Source organism: Rhinolophus sinicus, linkage group LG04 (genome assembly GCF_036562045.2).
Source record: "Rhinolophus sinicus isolate RSC01 linkage group LG04, ASM3656204v1, whole genome shotgun sequence".
NCBI classification, from domain to species: Eukaryota; Metazoa; Chordata; class Mammalia; order Chiroptera; family Rhinolophidae; genus Rhinolophus; species Rhinolophus sinicus.
The window spans coordinates 108,931,472-108,955,996 of record NC_133754.1 but is presented as its reverse complement, the minus strand read 5'-3'; the positions used below and the strand labels follow the sequence as shown (position 1 = coordinate 108,955,996).

Below are 24,525 nucleotides of genomic sequence, written 5' to 3'. Positions count from 1 at the left end.
TGCCAATCCTCCTCATTTACATAGGCAGAATTCACTTACCTTCCTTTATGACCTTTTTACATATTTTCATTTAATTGCTCTCAGACACCTGCTTTCTACACTGCTCCATTCAAGTGATTCTTAAAACTAGTTATTTAACTTGATATAAGGTAAACACTATAGAACATTCAAATGCATAGGACTATCTTGATTACACCTGGACAACAGGAAATATGCTACTCACAAAATAAATAATCCGTTTCTTAAAATATCAAGTTAGTAGTTATTAAAAAAATAAGATCAAGAGACACTAATATCAACCTGAGGTCATAAGGAGGAAATTAAAGTACTCAGAATCAAAATCACTGATTAATTCAATTCTACTACTTTATGATTTGGCTATATAAAGCAATAAAGCAAATTTTAATGAAGACAGTTGAAGTAAATAAAGTATTCCTGTACGAGTAATTCTCCTGAGTTACTCTGTGTAACCACTCTGAAGTTGGTTTCATTCTACCTCCTCCAGGAGCAGGAATTCACACATTCAGTAATACTGCCTGAAGGCGTACCTGCCCTGTGGCCCCAAACTCTGGGAAGGAGACATTTCTGGCTTCACCAATAAAGAAGCTTCAAAGATTTATAAAGTTTTACATTTCATATTTAAATGTATATTTTGAGTTAATTTTGGTACAAATTATGAGGTTTAGGTTGAAGTTCTTTTTTTATTTTTTGCATATGAAAGTCCAAACTTTTACAACACCATACTTTTTCTACTGAATTGCTGGTGTAGTTTTGTCAAATATCAACTGAACATATTTGTAAGGGTCTATCTTGGGATTCTGTTGTGTTCCATTGATCAATGAGCTATCCTTTGACCAACACCACCCTGGGTTTGCAGGCAATAAATTCTTAGTTTTCCTTAATCTGAGAATGTCCTTATTTCACCTTCATTCCTAAAGGACATTTTTTCTTAATACAGAATTCCAGGTTGGCAGTTCTTTCCTTTTAAAATGCTGTTCCACTTATTTCTGGACTCCACTGCTTCTGAGGAGGAATCTAGTAGCTCAAATTACTGTTTCACTATAAATAATGTGTTATTTTCCTCTGACTTTCAAGAACTTTTTTTGAGGGGGAGGTCTTTTGTTTTAAGCAGTTTGGTTACGGTGTGTTAGGTCATGGATTTCTTTGGGCTTACCTTGTTTGGGTTCACTCAACTTCTTAAATCCTTATGTTTATGTCTTTAACCAAATTTATGAAGTCTTCAGCCACTGTTGCTTCAAATATATATTTTTTATGAATCACACTGTTTCTCCTTTCCTTCCAGGACTCTTGTGACAGAAATGTTAATCATTTCAGTACTGTCCCATAGGTCTCTGACGTTCATTCATTCAGTCTTTTTTGTTTGTTACTCAGACCGATCATTCCTATTGACCCATCTTCAAATTAACTCACATTCTTCTGTCATCTATTTGGCAATTCATTCCATCCAGTGTTTTTATGTTTGTTATTGTACTTTTCAGTCCTAAAAGTTCTACTAGTGGATACTTTTTATATCTTTTATTTTTTTGAAACTTTCTGTATTTCCATTTGTTCCATGTGGTATAAGGCCTAAAAAAGGAAGACTCAATATCTCGTGCTGCCTAATATCCAAGAACACAACGTGAACCACACCTGGCCTGACCAGAAGTTCCCCTCCCCACTTAGGGAGGGTCCCCTAGACAAACAACCCTCCTCCTCTAGACCGGGCGCAGTGCCCACTTACCCCTGGGGAGTGGATTCCATTTCCCTGCCAGATGGAATTATTCAAACAAGCCAATCACATCCTCCCAAAGGCACCAGGGAGCACCCCAACCTCTTATCACTGCCAACCTGCCACCCACAGCCTGTTCTGTCCCTCTATTCCTGGGCACAACCTGTGGGGCTTGTGGTGTCCTCTGCTGGGTGAGTATATGTGACCGAGTAAGGACTATCGGTCACATCTGTCCAATGACAGGTGTCAGGTGTCTGGCCATCCCCAGATATCTGGGGGGGGGGAATCCCTCCCTTACCAACAAGGTGAAGAAGGGGCGACTGGAACAGTTTACCTTTACCTCTTGGGGCATTTTTTTAATGGTTGCTTTAAAATATTTCTCAGATAATTCCAACATCTGTCATGTTGGATGGCATCTGTTGATCCCCTTCTCCCACACAAGTTGAGACTCTCGGGTTCTTCTAATGCTGAGTAATTTGGCCTGGACACTTGTTTTAGCATTCAGTCCACTTGGTTGTAATAAGGCTGCACATTCCAACCGGCCTTCTGTGGACTGTGGTTTCAGTGTCAGCTACGTTTTTGAGGCCTCTGGCCAGTCTCAGATCTGGGCAGTGGTCCATCTCTTGGTTCAAATTCCCAACATGTTTGGTGTGCTGTTTGCATCAGAGCACACGTTCTCAGAACAGGAGTGAGTCCAGCAGTTCACAGATGGTTTTATGGGGTCCCTTCCTGATCTCCTCACTCCTCACCACCTCCCTGGTACTTGCTGGCTCCCCCTTTTCCTGGTCCTCTGGCTAGAACCTGGGGTTGTATTTGTCTTGCTGTGTCCTGTACGCCAGTTATGCCCATGTCCGAGGCCAAACGGTAGATGGACAGGAAAAAAGAGAAGCAGTGGGGAGTTGCCCCCACCCTCTTGAGACAACAGTAGCCCTGACTGAAGAATTTAGGGTGTTTGTGTCCTGGCTGCCACTGCTGTCGCTACCAGGAAATTCATTTCCCAGTTTCTTAAGCCAGAGCTAGAGGGGTTCTCCTAGAGTTCTGTCTGTGCCAATGTCCATTTCTGGGTTTTTGGCCCAGACCAGTGGATGCTAGGAAAAACACCAATTCCACGTTTTTATTTTCAGCCCAGACCACTCTCCTGAATTCCACATCTGCACAACTGTCTACTTGATTACTACTGCACTTAAATATTTAACCTGGGTTTGTAACCAAACGTGTCCAAGACAATGCTGCTCACTGACTCTTCCAAACCTGCTCTTCTCATAGCACTCCACAGCTCAGGTGAAGGGGACTCCTGTTACTCCAGCCAGGATCCTTGGGGTCATTCTTTACTTCCCCCTTTTACATGACTCATCCAATCTGTGAGGAGACTGTCCAAGTCCAACCACAGCCACGGCACCCAGCACCACTGTCCCAGTCCAGGGCCCCCCACACTCCACTTGAATTGCAGCCACAGGCTCTCAGCAGAAATAAGCTCCTGTCTCTAACCTGGCCCTACTGATGTCCACTCTTGGCATGTTGCCCTGACAGGTCCTTCAAAGACGAAGATCATATTGCATCTCTGCTGACAATCTGCTGTGGGTCCTGCTCATTCAGGATACAAGCTGTAATCCCTCTGTGCTCTGATTCCACTACCGCTTCTCTGACAGTGTCTCCCATCACTCTCCTCCTCCTATTTGCTACGGGTGCGGGAGGGGGTGTGTGTGTGTTTGTGTTCCAGGCATGCTCCCATCTTAGCCCTTCATCTTGGGTGTTCCTTGGTCTGAAATGCTTTTCCTCCTAACTGTATGATTAATTTCCTCAACTCCTATCAGTCTTAACTCCAATGTTTCCTTCTCAATGAGGCTTCCTCTGACCCCCTATTTTAAGTGGAAATCCCACCCCACCTCAGAACCCGTGTCCTATTTCGTTTTCTATAGTACTCTGCACTTCCACCAAAATTCACAACTTATCTGCCATGTCTACTGCCCCTTTGTTGGAATGCCAGCTTCTTGGCAACAAAGACCTTTCTTTGTTTATTCACTGCTGTATGCCCAGTGTCTACACCAGCACATGGCTCAACAAATATTTGCTGAGTTAAGTGAATAGATGCCTAGAACACACGCACAGCTGTAGAAGAGGAAGTTAGAAGTGCTAGGGACCCACCCAGCGCATCTTGTAAACTGAGGCTGACACCTGCCAGAATTCACACACTGCTCTCAAACTCAAAATTCCCAGTTGTAAACTGCCTTATTCCTGTTCAATTCCAGCAGCTTTATAATGATAGGGAAGTTACGATAGTTGTACACACTTAATCTCTTCTACCAGATTTAAATGGGCAATTCCAAGGGAGCACTGCTCAGTCATACATAGATATATATACATATGTATGTGTGCGTACATATATGTATGTGTATACGTATACGTACGCATGTGTATGCATATATACATGTACCCGTGTATATGCGCATATGTATGTGCGTATACTATACATATGTATATGCATATATGCATGTGTATATATGTATGTCTACATGCATGCATGTATATGTATGTATGTATACGTATGTTTCTTCCATAGCAACTAACAAAATGGCCTGTCAACAATGGAAAGCCAACAACTAACTTCTAAAACACCCTGAGTAGATGTAAAAAAGTGAAGTGAATTACATTTTAAAGTATAAAGAAATGAGACTCTGCAGTGTGAGGTATGTTAATAACCCTACCAGACTTCAGCAAGCAGAGTGAGTGCTGCCCTTTAGAGAAGTTGCTTAGGAAGCAGTCCACTAAACCCAGCAGTGCTGTCCACTATTTATAACACTGGTAGATGTTTGACATTTCATAAGCCTCTTAAAAAAGCAGTCTTGTTTTTGTTGTTACACTTTTTTTCTTCCTAAAATAGTATGACCTTATTAATCAGATTTGGCACACAAAGGTCTTTTGCTATTTATGAAAATCAAATTCACCCTCACAGGATGATGAGTCACTGTTGAGGATATTCAAAGGAATAAGTGCAGATTCTGATGTAAATTCTAAGAGGATCTCAGTAAAGGTTATACACCAAACTTTCCAAAACGACTACTGTGTCCAGGACAACGCACACATAGGATTTCACAGCCCGTCATAACTTCAGGCACACCTCACAACAGAGTTCCTGACACCACGCCCAGGCCTGCCTAGCTGCTAAATACGACCTACGGTGGGTGAGGCTGGCAGTGATGCTCCGATGCCCTCACCCTGCAGAGAAGAAAACACACATAACGGGGGACTCCTGTCCTGGTCCCATGAGACCTGAGTCTCTGATTTTCTTCTTTTCCTTTTTACTTTTGGGAAGAGGCAATGCCAATATAATTATTAAAGATGCTTTTCCTGAAAACGTTCCATGAAGAGAATACTGAGAGTGTACCCACAGTTACTCACCACCTTAGCGAAGTGATCCAAGTTAGCGTCACCCAAAGTGGGACAACTTAAAATTAAGTGCCATCGAATGAAATGAAAATGAAACACAAAACATGGCCCCTTTAGTATTCCTGGCAAAATTTTTTAATCTAAACCCAAACACAAAGAGATAATTCTGTCAAATCCACAATATGCAAACCTCTGTAAGATAACTGGTCTGAATTTTTTAAATTAATTATACGAGAGATGGATTACTTGTCCAGATTTAAAAAAAAAAAAAAGGAAGATCTAACCAAATGTGATGTGTGACACTTAACTAGATCCTGCATTGGAAAAGCGAAACAAAAACAGCTACAAAAAGACATTTGGAAACACGTGGGGAAATCTGAATATGTTAACGTTATTATGTACTGTTCAGTGTGATAAGTCTGTGGTTATGTAACAGTCCATTCTTATTCTTCGGAAAGGCATGCCGAAATATTTAAAGGTTCACCTTGTTATTTTGAAATAGTTCAGCAAAATAATGGATGTGCATATGAGAGCGGAAGATGGGATGTGGGAAAAGGGTCTGGGGAGGAAAGACCTTGAAGACAGGTATGAAGAGGTTCATTTTACTGCCTTTCAAATTTCCGAAAGTTTGAAAATTGCCAAAATAAAAAGCTGGCAAGAATAAAAGAGAACCACTGAGCACTGCAAACACTAGACATCTCATTCACAGTGGTATATACCCAAACTGAAGCCTTAACAGTCATCTTACTTATAATGAGGTTTCTCAACACAAACCCCAAATGCTCCAGTAGAAAAGACAAAAAAAAAACAACAAAAAAAACAAAGGCCAGAAGGAGGGTACCTGCCACCATTTTGTGTGCAAACAAAGAAATTTCTAAACTGCCAAATACAAAAACCCTAATCTTCTGAACTTGAGTTATTTGGTTCTTATAAAGGGTACTATTCTCTGAAGAGCTATTTCTAAAGAGAATTCTACTATATATTCCTGGAGGGTTCTCCCAGCTGGGAAGATTGGAAGTTTAGTTGCTTTCTCAAAGGTGAAAATACTAGAGAACAGAGTAGGGCTACATAGTGTACAAAAGTCCCCAACATAATTTAGAATATTGTGGGAAGTTCCTAGGATAACAATTTTAATTATTGTTAAATTGGCTAGAGCTTTAAATCATTAACATTGTATTTTGTATTCTAAATTTATCTATAATCAAATATATACATATATTACAATTACAAATAAAAGTACTGGTTTAAGTATATGATGGTCAATTACATTCCATTTTTAAATTACATCTGTATAATACTATTTAAAGAAGTTCACTTGGTTTTAATGTTTTTACATTCCTTTATACCTTCCTTTTCATTAATTATTTCATTAAGTCATTTCACAGTAGACAATCTACTTAATAAAAACTAAAATTTAGAAAACTAATCTAAAAAATGTATTATAGTAATGGTCCATTAATACTCATGTTCACTAGGAATATTACTCTCTCTTTAAAACAATCATTTTCTAAATTAACTTGTTTTATTTTACGGAAATTTATAAAATGTAACTTAAAAATAATCATACTGTTATTCAGGCTCAAGTTCAAGTAAACAAAAAAAAGAAAGAAAACTAAATACTACGTTTTGATTGTTTCCCAGTAAACTATTATCACAAAGGACAGAAGTGATAATACTATGACAACCAGGAGCATCAGGTTAACTCTTTTGTGTTTATCAAATATGCAGTAACTCTAAATAGGGAGGTCTAGTTTCATTTCGATTAATGGTAAAGCATTCTGAATTTTCTGACAAATTTATTAAATAAAAATTTTTTAAATAACTGTATTCATGAGAATATATAATCCAAATTCAATCAAATTTACACAAAGTTGATTCTGATTAATGGATATGCAATTGAGAAGGACCCTACAGAACTTAAGTACATTGGGGAGAATATGCTAATTTCTTGATCTCAAATGAAACAGACAGCTCATAAGAGAAGACAGAAGGAGCTAACGCTATCGCCCTCATTCCTATAGTATACCATATTTTGCCATGTATACGTGCAGTTTTTTGCCCCAATTTGTGAGGGAAAAATAAGGATGAACATTATATATGGGTAATACTAACTCCGTATCTATTATATATAAATGTTTTTAATTATTTTATTTATGCTTGTGAGTTAAAAGTGTATCTCTAGAAATCAATAACTATATCCGTATGTAAAATAATACCCTGGAATACAATAATCGGTTTTGTTGAACTTACGACAAACTTGCAACGAAAGTAATTTCTGCCAACAATTCAACGAAATGAATCGAAGAGCGATGTCTGGTTGTCCACAGAGTGAGTCTGAGTTGATATTATTACCACAGGGTGAACAGCGCAACATTTCTCTTCATACACTTTAGGCGGGAGCTAGCAATCTAGCTGATATTTTTTAAAAAGTTATTGGAAAATCCCGTGGAAAATTAGAACTAAAGGTTTTTTTCCCTGAAAGTTTGGGCCAAAAACGTGGGTGCACATTATACATGGGAGCACGTTATACACAGCAAAATACGGTTATCCTTTAATCTTTTTTCATCTAATCAAACCCAACACTACTCTCCTACAACTGTTCTACCTTCTGATGGTTTTAATACAAAATATTTCACATTCAGGACATGGTAAATATCCAGATTTTCAAGTTCCTCCTCCTTCCACCCCCTATCACTGCCACAAATTAAGTCCCTGTTCAAAAAATGACTTAAGCATAAAAAAACCAGTGTACTTGTTTCCTAGGACTGCTGTAAAAATTACCACAAACTTGGTGGCTTAAAACAACAGAAATTTAATTCTCATAGTTCGGGAGGCCAGACGTCCAAAATCAAGGTGTGGGCAGGGCTGGTTCCTTCTGCAGGCTCTGGGGGAGAGCCTCCTGCTTCTGCTGACTGCCAGCGACCCTTGGTCTTCCTTGATCTATTATCGCATATCCCCAATCTCTGCCTTCACATGGCTGTCTCTCTGTTTCTCCTGAGTCTCTTCTTCGTATAAGGACCCTTGTCACTGGATTTAAGATTCATTCATATAATCCAGGATGATCTCATCTTAAGATCCTTAACTTAATTACATCTGCAAAGACCCTTTTTCCAAATAAGGTCACATTCACAGGTTCCAGACTGACAAATTTTTGGGGGGAGCACCATTCAACTACAGTCACTATCTTCTAGGATTAGTTATATCCTAATTACTAATAAACGTTTCCTTGTAATGGCTCTGTGCGATGTCAGAGGGATAGTGGATGGGGGCGGGGGGTTCACACAGTGTGAGGGATATAAATGATAAACGTCTAAGTTTTGCTTTGTCTTGTGCACCTGAAACTAATAAAATAAAATTAAAATTAAATAAAAAAATAAATGTTTCCTTATTAAAAGGCTTTCAGAAACATCGTATCAACTTTTCTAAACCTTTTTATTTCACATATTAGTGATCTGGTAATTCTTTTCAATTAGATACATTTTCTTATAAATCCCTTTTTCAGTGTTTTAGTCACTGTGAAAAAGGTTGACATCATAGAAGTAGATATTAAATATTTTCACCTACAAGAATTTTCATGGATTACCAAAGTAGAAAACTTAGTGAGTTTTACACACTGATGGGGTAGTCTTCAATTTCACTGACTTATGTTTTAATTCCTACCTATACACCTCATCAGAATATTCTTATAATGATAAGGTTAAATATACCATTTTAACCTATTTAGGTACAAACATGCCTGAAGTGTTCAACCCTGCCCTTCAATTTTCTACACTGTTACTATTATTTTATTCAGATACTAACAAATTACCAATATGCACATCCTTAAATGAAATCTACTTTTTGAGTGAACAGCTTCACAAAATATGAGTATCTCCAAATTCTCTGCATCAGACAAAAGAAGAAACATTTCCGATTTATTGGGTGATACAAGATTTGTCAATGCTGGAGAAGTGCTTCTTTAAATGAGTCTTCCAACAGAAGCAACTCACCTATCATTTTAATAGTGACAGAATAAGCAACACCTCCTCAGCTCCAAATCCCGACTGCCCACTAACCCCGGGCTTTGTCCTGCTATACAGACAAACAGGATAACGGAACCAAAGCCCGGGAAGCCCTCCTCCTCTGGGAGTGACCGTGCATGTGATGCTCTGAGGGCACGCACATTTACATGCCCACATAAAAGCTTCAAAACAGTGCTGTTACCTTCAAGAGTAATATGACCGGTACAATAATTCAAAAATTCAGAAATCATATGGGAAAGCACAAAAAGAGAGCAACAGTTAGCATACCTGCAGTCTTCACACCTACATAAGCTAAAAGAGAGCATTTTGAATAAGAACTTGACTACAAAAGCAAACAATACAGCATCAGTCTCTTTACCTAAAATGTTGCCTTTTCAATTAACACCTTATTTTGCCTTATGCCGTTTTTAGGAACAAATCAAGATGAGTGTGAACAATTCATACCTCCACCAGGAATAATTGCCAACTTTGTTTCAACCAGGCCCATTTTTGCAGAGGAAGCTAAAAAGGAAGGAAGAAAATTAAATATCCACATCATTAAATTCAAATATAATGACTTAAAAAGTCAGTAAAATAAGCTATATATACAATCGTCCCAGGCTTATCCACAATTTCATTGTCTGTGGTTTCAGTTACCCGAGGAAAAACGTCCCAAAATATTAAATGGAAAATTGCAGAAATAAACAACTCACAAGTTTTAAATTACATGCCATTCTGAGTAGCGGGATGAAATCCCTGCCCCACCCCATCCTAATCCAAATGTGAATCTTCCCTTTGTCCCGCGTCTCTGCACTGTAGACGCTCCCTGCCCTTAGTCACTCAGTGGCCATCTTGGTTACCAGATGGACTGTTGCCGTATCTGTGCTTGTGCTCAAGTCACCCTCACTTCACTTAACAATGGCCCCGAAGTGCAAGAGGAGTGATGTCTGCAATTTGGATATGCCAAACAGAAGCCATAAAGTGCTTCCTTTAAATAAAAAGGCTTGTATATAGAGAAAGAACATAGAATAAATAGAATTTGATATTATCCAAAGTTTCAGGCATCCATAAAGGGTCTTGAAATGTATACTCCTTGGATAATGGGGTTGGGGGGAGGCAACTATACTCTGTTTATTAATTAAATCTGTGTCACAAACCTTTTTAAAAATCATTTCAGAAGGCATTTAGTTATGAAAATAAGTAACACTCTAAATTATATCTATATCAAGAGATTTGTGTGTTTTCTGTAAAAGATTGCTTGGCAGTGAATTTTTGGTGCAGAAAGACCAGGGTTGTAAGTACATAATTTGACCTGATACTGCCAAGTCATGTTTGAAGGCTTAGATGCCATTAATTATTCAGGATGCAGAGAGAAGCTGTGTCTGACAAGTATGAATTCTTTAGCTGCCTGAACAGTCCTCCACATCAAACAGCTTCATATATCGTATCAGATATGAACTTTTCAAGGCCAAATCTCTAGATATTTTTGAAAAATGGTTTTAATGTTCTGACAACTGGACAGGGCTCCTTTTTTCATGTCTGTTTTAGGGCTACTTTAAAACATCTTAATTTTCTCTTTATTTGCATATCCAAAAGTAGTTGGACTACTTCCCAAATCCTAATTTCCAAAAGCTACATTCTTTCAGAAATGGACTACACGTACCTTAGCTTTTCAATTTAAAACCCAATGATTTCATACAAGAAAACAGAGATCCAAAATAAAGTGGAAAGGAGAAAAAGTACACACAGGCTAGAAATTAGAAATCCCTAGAAAATTATTAAAGTCACAATTCTGTGGACTCTACTTTTAACAGGCAGCTCCACCAGAAGTGAGAGTGGAAACCAAGGAAGAGCAGTGATAAATATTTGCTGCCTGCTTCGTCCAGTCCTCAGTCCTGGGACCCCTTGACGTCACTACAGTGAGAGAGCAAGGACACACACAGCACTGTGACCACAGAGGACAGGATGGAGGGCAGCAGCGGCACTGCAGGGCCCTGACAAGGCAACAGGAGGGAGGGCCGTGACCCAGACGGCCTACATTCAAACCCCGGCTCTGGCACTGATCTGAGCCTGCTGCGCCTTCACCTCTCTCTGCCTGAGCTTCCTCAAGCCCTCACAGTCCCTCTCTCCTAGGGCCTCGGAGAGTGAAGTGAGTTAGTACACGTCCAAGGCTCAGACTAGCACTGGGCACCAGGTCAACACTCAGCGCACGGAGAGCACTAATTGTTTTCATAACCACCTCCTCTAATCCGCAGGAAACCATCCAGGAAGAAAGTGAACCTCAAAGAGATTAAGTTATTATCACTATAGCTAAAATAATTAGGTGTTTGGACTAGACACAAGCCGGAGATTAACTCATTTAATCTTCACAACAGCAACTGTCATTTCCCCTAATTTAGAGGAAAAAACTGGTCTAAAATGGGCAGGACGTAAGACTCAAATTCAGCTCTGTCTGGCCCAATCCTGTTCTCCTCTCTGACTGCTAAGACCGAACAAGAGATCATAAAAGATTGTTTTCTTAGCCAGGAATTTTAAATACTTCATTGAGCCCAACAGGTGACTTTTTCTGAATGTTCTCAACAACAGGAAAAAAAATTAAATATTTGGAATTTTCTGAAAATTAAGAACAAACCTCATATTTAAAATGTTGTATGTTTAATAGGATTAATTCTTACCTGCTACTCTGATATCACAGGCTAATGCCAGTTCCAGGCCACCACCCAGGGCGAGTCCATCTATGGCCGCAATCGTTGGCACTGGGAGATTAGCTGCAACAGAAAGGTGCCATACTTCTTCAGTAAGTTAACTTCCTATGTAATTTACTTTAGATTTTTTTCTGTGAATATATTTTTAAATGGGATGTTATATACAGAATTTTGTATCCCTTTTGCCTTTAACAAAATAAGCATTTCCTTTTTTTTTCAAAACCATGGATTGACTGTGTAGTGTTCCATCACATAAATATGCAATAATACCTGTAAATCTTCCGCTATTAATGAAATACTTTCATAAATACTTTTTGTTGAATTAACAGAATCACAGTTCTGACTTCATAATCCTAGAGCCTAAAGTCTTTTATGAGATATTGGTTCAGACAAATTTCAAGCTGAAATGACTTAGTTCACGATTCCTTACGGGCTACCTTGGTGCCTCGAATGACAGTCTCATTCGAAGAAGTAACACATCCACTCAAACAAGACAGAAGCAGCCCAAGCGGCTGCTGGAGCAGCAACACAGCAGTCTGTCAGTTAGTGATCACCACAATGAACAGCTGCTGGGAAACGATCAGGCTCTATCCAGTACCACTGAGATGGAAGAGGCTGAGAAGGCTCAGAGAATCTATCCAAAAGCACGACTGGGAAAAGGTTAGCCAGTCACAGAACGCAACGCAAAACCAGACTTTCTTGAGTTACCAGATGGACTGTTGCCGTATCTGTGCTTGTGCTCAAGTCACCCTTATTTCACTTAACAATGGCCCCGAAGTGCAAGAGGCGTGATGTTTTCTCTCAAAAAATGAACAGAAAGCTGTCAGTGAACACAGTCAGAATGAGTTTAATAATAAAAATTCCTGAGTCCAGACACAGAATGTTACTTTAATGAGACTTTTGTAAGTTAAAATATACAGATTTCATTTTTATAACTGGTTCAAAAACTAATTAATCTGTGAAATAGAATCCTTCCTATTAATTTTATTTAGGACAATGGGAATGTGAAGCTAGGCTGGCCAACCTTAATATATAAATAGAATGTGGATGTTAAAAAGGTACCCATCTCTTAATTGTTCTTGCCACAAGAGAACTGTGTGACGCAATAGAGGTGTTAACTAATGCTATGGTGGTGACCATATTGCAATATAGAAATATATCAAATCAACATGCTGTACACCTTAAATGTATACAATGTTATGTGTCAGTTACATCTCAATTTTAAAAATAAATTAAACAGAAATGAAAAATAGATAAAATGGTACCATCCCTAAAAATCTCTCTTCCACCAGTATTCTAATATGTGAAATTCCACAGAGAGGTTCATTCCTTGACTGCTCTGAAAATATACAAATTTGTTGAAGAACACTGACTTTTATTTATACATGAAGGAATTTGTCAGATTTATTCTAAGAGCAAGGTCTGAAAGGGCTGGAATGGAGCACATGTAGGTGCTACCACCTGAGGCAAAAGGGCTCCAGGGAGAGCAGGGATGCAGGGCTTAGAACAGAGCATACTTCACTCTTTGTACTGGTCTAACCATTTCAGGGGAGGCGGGGCTTGAAAGAACAGGTCAGGTTCAGAGGTGCTCCACACAGTGTGCTGTAGAGCATGCTTGGTGAAAAAATGAACAGAAAGCTGTCAGTGAACACAGTCAGAATGAGTTTAATAATAAAAATTAAATCTAGTTAATTTTATCTCACAAAAAGGAAGAAAAATCAATAAAGGAATATAATGGCAAGTGAATCGACGTGGCTCCCAAGGTCATCCCCAGCCAGTACAGGTAAAATGGAATTCCTCTGTTACCCAGCTCTCAAGCCTCCTCCCTTTCTAGGAACCCAGCTACAGAAATTATCCTTTATCCAGACGCCTTCAATCAACTACTTCCCCAAGCTCACGTCTCTCCCATCAAAACCTCCCCCCAGGCCTTGCTAGGGCCTTGGCCTGCCTCCTTCTAAGACAAGCTTCTGGAAGGAGCAAACGTGCATCATGTCATCCACTACCGCTCACTTCCACCTCACAGCTGTAGTCCCACTCCATCTCACCAAGTTTTTGCTCCGCTTACCAGAGACACTGATGTTGTCCCATAACCCATGGGCACGACCCGGTCCCTAGGAAACCGTTGCCTCTGAAGGTCTGAGACATTCATCCTGGACATGCCTCTTTGAACTCCTCTTTTCAGGTGCCTTCTGGGTCAGTCCCTCCCTCATCCTTCCCGCCTTTCTTTCCATCCACCTCTGATTAGTCCTCGGCCTTCTGCCCTTATCAAGAGAAGCTCTGCACAGGAGGTCTCATTCCCACCACCACTTTTACCACCTATTTAAATACCAGTGATGTCCAAATACCTCAAACTCAAGCTCCTCTCTAATAGCTACCTGACTATGGGACAGACATTTCCACTTAAATGCTTTAGCATGTTCAAATCAATTTGTTGTTAATCCTTCTTCTAGATTCTATTTCACATCTGGTAGCACCTCCATTCAACAGGTTACCCAAGAGAGACACCCCAAGTCATCCCAGATGTCCTCCTTTTCAATACCCTTACATCCAATTGTTTCCTAACAGCTCACAAATCTGCAAGTCCCCCCACCTCTTCTACAACCAGGGTCCCGGGTCCCCTCATTTCTCACCACAGAAGTCACTACCTGACCTCCTTCCCCTGCAATTTGCCCCTTACGATGCATCTTCCCTACTTCCTAAAGGACGATCTTTCTAAAATGCAAACCTAGTCATGCTATTCCCCTATTTACTCCACATTCAGGATAAAAGTGGAGAAAACTTAGCACAGCACAGGCGGCACCTGCTGCACTAGCTCTCCCACCTCTTCTCCAACCTTACGCACCTGCTGTGTCCAGCGTTAAGGCGCCTCCGGAAGTCATTCGTACCCACTCCTGTTACAAGCGGTCCTCTGCCTGGAATCACCAGCTAGCCGCTACTTGGCTTTCAAGGCACTGCTCCTCCACGTCCCTCCTGTCACCCTTCCATGGCACTGGAGCACACTTCTGTATCAGCACTCACCACCAGCCTCCCCATCCTGAGACAGGTGAGTCATGTCACACCAGGGCTGGCCAGTGACACCCTTCTGACCGCTTTGCGACAAACCTCAAGTCTTTCCACTGTCTCTTCTGTCTCTAGGACATTAAACCTGGTATTCCCCCTACTCTTCTCTTTATCATTAACTTCTTTCACTTAATGCTTTAAAGAAATGAATATACCCAGCCCTATGGAGCTACAGAAATGAATAACTGCAAAGAGTTCTTGAGCCAGAGACAGAGTGTGGGTTCTCTCTGCCTGCTGTGTGAAAACGCTGGTCAGCAGTGAGTGCTAGACACTCAAATGACCCTAGAAGCTGACTGCTCAGAAAGAGGAAGAACAAAGGTGAGTTTCAAAGGGCCTCCAAAATTAAGCCCAGACCTGAAACATATGTACTGAGTTTGTTTCTAAACATTCCCACCCATCGTAAACAGGTATTGTCTCATGTTCCTTATATTTTTCCATAAACATAGGAACAAATTGATGTAATATAGATGGAAAGAGGAATTTTTCGTCACATCAAATTGTTCACTGAAAATGTTGACTAAATATTAATAGAAGGGTCAAAGGAATAAATTGGCTATAACTTTAAAAAGTAATATTCCATAACTTCATAAACCCTGAAGCATAACAGAAAGAACACAGGAAAATTACAATTCCTGGTCATCTATGTTCTTCCTACTGCAACACAAAAGGAACAACGACCTCAAAAAGAACTGACAAGGCACTGCTCTACATTTTTATCAGTTAATAGCCTCAAATAAATACTATACTTAAAAATCACACTTAGCCAACACAAAATTAAAAAGCATCATTTTTTAGAAGCATAAAATGTCATTAAAAAATTTACTGCACATAAAACTCAAATAAAATTGGTTAATGAATATGCCCTTCCCTCCACTGTGAGGTACTATAAACTAACATTAAGGAGATAAAATAAAATGATGGGGGAGGGGCATGTTCAGCAGACAGGTTCCAGGTTCCACGTGAGGTGGCCTATAGGGTTTACACAATGCAGTGGCAGGAAATAAGTGTGGGAACAAACAAATGCAAATATGCTGACCTGGGAGGGAGGTGGGCAGGGGGGAAGGCTGAAATGAATCTTATCATGCTCAGGTTTTCTAAATTCTCAAGTTAGAGAATATAACACTTTTCCCCTATATGCTTATACTTTTGAAAGTAATAAAAATTATTTTAAATTTCACAGTTAAGAACTTAAGTGGTTTTCTCAAGGAGATAAAAATTTTTAACATTACAACTTATATAAAATATATCACAAAATGACAAGAAATGTGAGATCCTTATATTATAAAAGAAAGAAAAAAGAAAATAGGAAATTAACACACAAATCATTAAACAGGAAAACTACTTGGTACTTTCAAATATTAATTAACATAAATTAGCATTATATAAAGCATTATATAAATTTTTCCTACTAAAGCATTATTTAATAGAACAGCTTAATTAGTATTCAATGAGTAATTAAATTTCAACCATAAATCCTAAAATCCTACATAATCCTAATTTTTCTCTCAAAGACTGTTTTCTTTTTTTAAGTTTATTGTTCAATTACAGTTGAAAGATGTTTCTCTTAGTATAATTTTTTTTTAGGAAAATATGAGTCATCTCAAAGCACATGCTAGTTTCTCAGTTACCTAATGTGCTGGGTTTTTACATCTAGTATTTTTTTTTATTTGGGAGCACTTCATAATCTTAGAGAAAACTCAGTAAAGCACACCTTCAGAAAGGCAGATTATCAGTTTCAAAGAACTGAGAAGCATCCTCATGGCAGTTGTAGAAGAGTGCAACCCAATGAAATAGGAGCTGCCACAAACACAGGCTATTCCCAAGGGCAACAGGCAGCAATTATGACTCAGTATGTTATGCAACCAACAGGATCAGATACTATTTTGAGTTTAGTACCAGGAAATGGGCCAGGTATGACAAAGAAGATAATAATCCTTTGAAATGCTCCTAAAAATATAATTAAAGCAAATAATTAAAGTTTTGCTATTTTAAGAGAAAAAAGCTACAAGGGAAGGCTCTGGTCTACTTCCGTGATCTGCAGGATACACAGTGCAAGGATGACTATAGTCAGAAAGCCGTGAGTGTGGGGAAAAGAGAAGTGAGGGTCTACGTCCAATGTGTTGAGATAGACACAACACATTAATGTAGGTTTTGGATGTTTCTAGAAAAATATAAACAATTTGAGTATGAAAAAATGCAAGTGTCAGTCATGATTTTTAAATTTAGTTTTGCCTAAAGAATATTATTCTTATACAAAACAGAAATCAAGTATCAAAAGAAAGGCCTATATAGTATACTGGAAGTCTAACTTTACTGAAATCATTCAAGAATAGAATAGAATAGAAAAATAAAATCAAGGTTAACTGAAAATTACAATAAATTCCTAATTAACCTTACCTTCAGTTAATATACTCACTCATTCCCATTATCAAGTTTCAAAGGAACGACAAAAACAAAAAAAAACCACTCTTGCCCAAAGCCAACAAGCTGACGAGGACGCCTCTTTCCTGGAGGCCCGGGCCAGGGCCACGGAGAAAGGATGCGGCCTGGGTACCAACACACACCCTCACTCATCACACAGAGGGGCTGGAGGCCTGCAACTGCAAGCCACCATTCCAAGGACAAAGAAGAGTGACCCCTGGGGAATCTGAGAAGAGCTGGTTGATTTTCCTAAGCTTATCACTTATTCACCTGCCTTTCTGTGTGGCTACTTATGGATCTAGCAAATACTAGAAAGTGCTTCCTATGTGTGGCCACTGTCCTAAGCACCTTACAAGTATTATTTAAACCTGCCAGCCTTCTGACATCGGAACTATCATGCCCTTCACTTTACAGATGGAGCAGTTACTGGGCAGAGCAGCTGCTGGTACTTGCCTGGGATGGCCACAATTTGAGCGCAGGTAGTCTGGCTCCATGTCTTGTTTGTAACCACTGCTGCCTAACACCAGTTCTCACCTGCCGAACCCAGAACCCCTGAGGAAGCACTCAGCATTGTAAGCCATCCTACCATTCTTCCCAAGGACCAGCAACCGTGTATCTGAAGACAGGGAAACAATGAGTCTCCTCGGAAAGTCTGATGCACATACTGGCTCTGTGCTCTGCTAATTCCAAGATTCCGAACTCAGTAGGTCACAGCAGGGTAACCTCGGGAGCTGGGGCAAGGCACCCAGCAGTTAACTGTCACAGAGTTCTGACTTGAGTTTTCCCTGGGAACCCCCAACCCAGGCGGTCCCCATACACAACTGGGTTACAGATTATTGAAGCAGAAAGAGCCACTGGCACCAGCATCCTCTTCCTACACACTCCCATTCAGCAGCCTGGTCTGGAAGACAGTGATAAACCCACTGTCCACTGCTGCTCCAGAGGTAGTCAAGACCTTGGCACTTCAAACGTTGCTTGACGTGGCAGATGTAGGTATTTCTGTTCCTGATAAAAATACAACACTAGAAGTAGTTTACTTTTAGCTGGTAGGAAAAAACATACACCGTTACTGCCTTGCCTCTCATTGACTCTCAGGCTCTGTATCTTGTTATTCAAAGTGTGGTTAGTGGACCAGCAGCACTAGAATCACCTGGAAGCTTGTTACAATGCAGACTCCCAGGCCTACTGAACCAGGCTCTGCATTTAACAAGCTCCCCAGGGGAAGGTCTGGATACTTCAGGGAAGCCACACCTTCCACAGGATAACACGCTGACCCACGACACTGAGACAGGAAGCAGTAAGAGCCTTAGCTCTCCGGGTAAGACTCATAAATGTAAAGACAGTAGACATTTACACACAAATGTACATAGCAGCTTTCTATGTTGCTGTCCCAGATCAGACAACCCACACGTCACCACACAGTACACCATACAATGGAACACTACTCGGCAATAAAAAGGAACCTACTACTGATACATACTAAACATCGATGATCTCAAAAAAGAAGATGCGGTCTGAAAGATGCCACACAAAATTAGTACATACTGTGTTCCATTTATTAAAACATTCTTAAAATGGAAACTAGTCTCTACCGATAGAAAGCGGTGCAGTGGTTGTTTGGGGACAGAAGGGGGCAGGGAGGAACAGGAGAAAGGAATTATCAAGGGCCCTGAGGAAGCTTCTAGGAGTAACGTATGTGTTCATCCATCACGCTGACTGTGGTGATGTTTTCACAAGTCAGTTACCACCCTGTACACTCTTCACGGTGCAATTCATCGTACAGCCATTATCCTCAATCAACGTGTTTTTTAAAAACTGTCTGAGTGGATTAATATGAAAATCATACATCCAACAAAATAAAGTGCAGTCATTTCCTGATCTTTTATAAATAGGGATCAATTGAGATGTAATTTAAAATTAGTAAGTAATACATGTATGAGTCAATTTAAAATTATAAAGAAAACACTAAGAAAAATGATGGGATAAGAAAAGATGGAAGGGAAGAATTTAAAACTGGATTTACATTAATTCTGTCACTGTTCATAGTAAGTCAATAGAGCTTTCTAAAGGAACAGAGACTCAAGTACACTACATCAAGTTATAATAATAGAGATAACCAGGTGGTATAAAAATAAAACCATTTCCCATTATTAGAATAAACCCACAAATTGGGGGGAAAAAACAGAAAAATGTAACATATCTAAGGTAATTTTTAAAATGCAAAATCACCAAAATCAATCAGAAGGCATGACAAATCAAGATGACAGACAGACCTAACACCAACTATATCAATACATTGACAGAAGCTGTATTCATCCAGTAAGAAAAAGGCTCCAAGTGGATCAAAACAAAACCCAACTACACGCAGAACATTAGAGAAACATCTAAAACGAAAGAGGAAATACAATTTTAAAAATCTGAAGGATGGATATGGTACCTCAAAGTAAAATACAAAGAAAACATCTCATAATCTTAATGCGTAAGAACATTGGGGTAAAAGCATTAAATGGGCCAAAGAAAAGTCCTTTATAAAGCTTAGTAAAGGAGAAATTCACAATGAAGATCTAGCAGTGATAAAATATCTACACACTAAATAACACAGAAGTAGCACCTACAAAGCAAAAACACTATAAATGATAAATTCAAACAGTACAAACATCATAGCCATTCTCTGATCAATATGCAATAAGTAAACCAGAAGGAACAACCAAACACTAGCTAACTGGGACTGACAGACACACATGGCCAGAGGTGCAGATCCGTCCTTCCCTCCCCCACCCTCCCCTGCATTTCAGTAGCTCAGCGAAGAGCTGGCTCGCTGAGCTCAGTTCAGTGTCAGTGCAGGTTCCAGGCCCCTGCAGCCACAGGTGCTTTCTAATGTCTAACAAGCTAACAAGGTCATTTTTCCAACAAGAAAGTGTCCAGTGCACATGGTCATACAGATAGTCTCTTCTTCTCTGAAGTGCTAAGTACTATGTTTCCCTGAAAACAAGACCTAGCCGGACAATCAGCTCTAATGCATCTTTTAGAGCAAAAATTAATATAAGACCTGGTCTTATTTTACTGTATGTAATATAAGACCGGCTCTTATATTAATTTTTGCTTCCAAAGGACGCATTTGAGCTGATTGCCTGGCTAGGTCTTATTTTCGGGGAAACAGTGTATGTACACATTACAGAGGTGGGTCCCATTCTCCTATAACTTTGCCCCCAAATTTCTTCTACCCCAACAAATTATTTTCTAAACGGCTAATTTAAAAATGAATAAGTAGGCATATCCTTGGCTCCACTCTACCCTTTCTTCTTCTGGAAATAGGCCCCCCTCCAAGAGCACAGGTTCTCCTCCATGCCTAGGTGAAAGTGCCCTGTGAGGTATGCAACCCTGGCTCTGGGCCAGCACAAACCCAGTCCAGCTGTGACTGGGGTAAGCTGGCCTAATGGTAGAGAGACAGATGAATAAATCTGGTCACATCTATAGCCACAACCTCCAACTTAGCTAGTATCAGTAATGAAGGTAATAATTTACCCTTTTTTCCTACTTTTTATTTTATTTTCAATTTATTCCTAACCTCAAAGAGGGGGGATTTCTATTTACTAAAGCTCCCTCAAATACCGTAATAATATGTATAATGATATTTTCTGCATCATTGTTTATACTAGCAAAAATGACCTAAATGTCCAATAAAGTAGTAACTATATACATACTGGTATGCCCATAGCAATAATATTAGGAAATCATCTTTTTTAATGCAGTTGGGAAAAAATCCACATTGGAGAAAACTAGAATTCAAATTATTCCCAGGAATAATTTTTTAACTACAATGTCTATCACACAGCCAAACAATAACCAAGGAAAAACGATATAGTACAAACCAGTAGAAAAAACAATAATAAAAAGATCCATATAAGGCTGGCCCGGTGGCTCAGGCGGTTGGAGCTCCGTGCTCCTAATGCCAAAGGCTGCCGGTTCAATCCCCACATGGGCCAGTGGGTTCTCAACCACAAGGTTACCGGTTCAACTCCTTGACTCCCGCAAGGGATGGTGGGCTGTGCCCCCTGCAACTAACAACGGTAACTGAACCTGGAGCTGAGATACACCCTCCACAACTAAGATTGAAAGGACAAAGTCCTGGAAGTACACACTGTTCCCCAATAAAGTCCTGTTCCCCTTCCCCAGTAAAATCTTTAAAAAAAAAATCCATATAAAATTGAGATCTGTAATCATCAAACACTGACTCAAATAAAGACATGAAACCAAGCGGGAAACTGTAAACTATAAAAAGTGACAATCGATTTTTAAAAGAATCAAAACATATTTAAAAATTAAAAACTCAATGTTTGTTTTTAAAAATCCAGTACAGCTTATGAGAAAACTAGTGAACTGATAGATGGGTGACAAGAAACTATTCAGAGGTAAGGAGAAACAATGGGAAATACAGAAAAGAGGTAGAGATACAAAGGATGTAGTAAGAAGGGCTAATACAGGTCTAATTAGCAAAAAACACACAAAAATCCATCTTAATAAGTTTAAAATAAAGCAACAAATTGAAACTGAAAAGAAAGGAATTAATAAAAATCAGGATAGGAATTAATAAAACAATTAATAGAGAGGATAACTAAAGGCCAAAACAGACTTTTTGAACTGTATACAACTGATAAGACTTGGAGGGCCTGATCAAAGAAAAAAAAAACAAAGACAATAACCAGTATCAGGAATGAAAAGGGAACATTGCTGTTGACTCTTCAAATATTAAACAGATAAGAGAATATTATGTATGACTTTGTATCACTGCATTTGAAAATCTAGATGAAATGGATACATTTCTAGAAAATTATGAATTTCCAAAAATGAAACAAAAAACAGAAAACCTGCTTATGTGATTATTTTCATAGATGTTTGTACATAAGCTATAATGTATATATACAAATATATATTCCTGTAAAAGCCAACAGAGGGTCTAAAAAATATACATATTAAATTAGGGTATTAGCAATAATTATGTGGAGAGAAAGAGAATGCGGAAAAGCTGCTAAAAAGTTTTAAATTTATATTAAACACATGCTCAGATATTCCTTGTGGAATTAAAAGCTACAAACACGAAAAATACAAAAAACAGTTCCAGTGATTTCCTTTCTTGGTGTTTTCAAATTCTAAAATATTCCAGAGGAACATTTTGGAGTGACAACGTTTGGCTGATAAGCCCATTTCTCCAGCTCTATTTCACAAAACAGTGTAATTTTCATAAAACTGTCCAAAGTCATATGTGACTAACACCCAGTGAAAGTCAGCAAAGGCAATAAAATTCCAAAAAGGAAAGCAGAGAGACCATAAGTTGCAAACTGTGAAGTCTAACTCTATTCTAAACTATGATTCAATAGGCGAGGGAATAATTAACAACTCATTCGGGAAAACAATGGACTCCTAGACACTTGTGTCAGTTTTCCGTCATTCTTGGCAAGAGGATAAAGAAACTAAAATTGAGATCTGGAAGCTACAACTTGGAAAACTAATAAAGACAGTATTTCATCAATCAGTCTTTCACATACCGTAATTCAGCACTTCCAATTTCTTGTTATTACAGCATGGGGGTGGAGGGTAGGTAAAATATATGCTGAATTGCATCCCATTTAACTAAATTAGTTACTTACGTAAAAAATCTCCTTGACCTTCAAACAAACAAAAAAGGCACAGTGAACATAAACATTTCAGGTCAACTTGGCAGACTGACAATTCTACAACTTTGAAAATGTTCTTTACTAAACAATACTTAACACAATACATCTAAAATAAAAGTCAAGTAACCACTTGGGTAACAGCAAAGAAAATATATTACAAATGCATAAGCTCTCAAATTGCATTATAATAGTCACTGTGATACTAATTACTTTCAGAATAAGCTTTATTTCAGATAAAAACAAAAATGAAGTATCTGAAAAAGCTTTCAATCGCATAATGGTGATAACCTATTAAACTCTAAAAAATCAAGCACCTCTGGATTTTTTGTGAATAAGTATCAGATGCCTCTAAATCAATTGGAAAACTTGAAAAGGAACACACCTGGAATTTATGCAAGCTCTTATATTCGTTACTCAAGAATCTCTAAATCCTAAAATTGGATACTCGATTTTACTTTTACAAGCACACTTCTTAATTTACGTTATGTAATTAAAAAATATATGACTAAATGCACGAAGTGACAAATACAACACTAAACTTGGGTAAAAAATTATTCATACCTTATTCATTTTAAAAAATTCTGAATCTTTCATCAGAGACTATTATTAAGCCACGATAAATCAATGCTGTATTTCACAGAAAGGTAAATACATATTTCTAAGGAAAAATTTTCCAAATACTCTCATTCATAATTTATTTATAAGAAATCAAATTATGGTATTTATCCCCAACCAGTGTAAATTTCAAATAACTACTTTTTTCTAAATGGACCTAAACCAAAAGCCCAACAGTCAGACGAAGAGTCTTCCCAAAATGGCCCAAGGAATGGAACTTTTGTCTGCCAGCCACAGAAGCAGCTACCCATAGCCCAACACTCTTCTCCAAAAGGGTACCTGTTAAAGTTGACCAGGCTGCAAATCCATCTTACTGGACACGTCAGTTCCATCTTACTGGACACGTCAACAGGGCTGGGTCAAACAGTCCTTCTTTAAAAGACCTTCACTTGGCTTTCAGAATAGTTGATATGGGAGAGCCACCTCACTACATAAATTTTAAGTCTCCTTTTCCCTAGTTTCTTAGCTCCTTAGCCCCCCCCCCCCGTTTTGATTACTCTTCTAATCAGTTTCTGAATCCTAAAGACTGCTCCTAGCCTGAATCGCAGAATGTCTCTCACCCCAGCTTCAGATAACGACTTAAATGCCTGCGACTTCCCAACATCCCCCCAAGCCATTCCAAACCCCCCTCCCCCGCTTGTAGATTGTAATCATTGAAGTCTAATGTTCTCTCCAACCCATTCTGGGCCTAACTCCTGGACAATTGATACCACCTGAATGACAGGTTAAACAGCCACAGGCTCTGTAGAGCTAATGGATTTATTAATTAAAATCTATTTTTCTTCATTCAGGGGCCTTGGGGATACAAAAGCTACCCCAGCAAGATTGCCTGTGGCAACCAAAGACGCCAACACAGTCTTCCAGGCGGATCTCGAGACCCCTCCCTCTCATCTAAGATCAGATGGGGCGAGAGTTCCATGAATCCCCCAATA

At 39.0% G+C, this 24,525-nt stretch overlaps 1 protein-coding gene across 6 annotated transcripts in view; it reads right to left on the bottom strand.

Annotated features, from left to right (window-relative positions):
- AUH (AU RNA binding methylglutaconyl-CoA hydratase) overlaps positions 1–24,525 on the bottom strand; it is a 165,452-nt gene that overhangs the window by 77,881 nt on the left and 63,046 nt on the right. For 5 of the 6 annotated variants that reach the window (XM_019713877.2, XM_074330193.1, XM_074330195.1 and 2 more), the window contains 2 exons: positions 11,793–11,885; positions 9,583–9,639 (listed from right to left, as the gene is read on the bottom strand). The exons of the other annotated variant lie outside the window; for it this stretch is intronic. In XM_019713877.2, the coding sequence (XP_019569436.2) occupies positions 9,583–9,639; positions 11,793–11,885 (150 nt within the window). The remainder of the gene's footprint in view (positions 1–9,582; positions 9,640–11,792; positions 11,886–24,525) is intronic. 6 annotated transcript variants of the gene reach the window in all.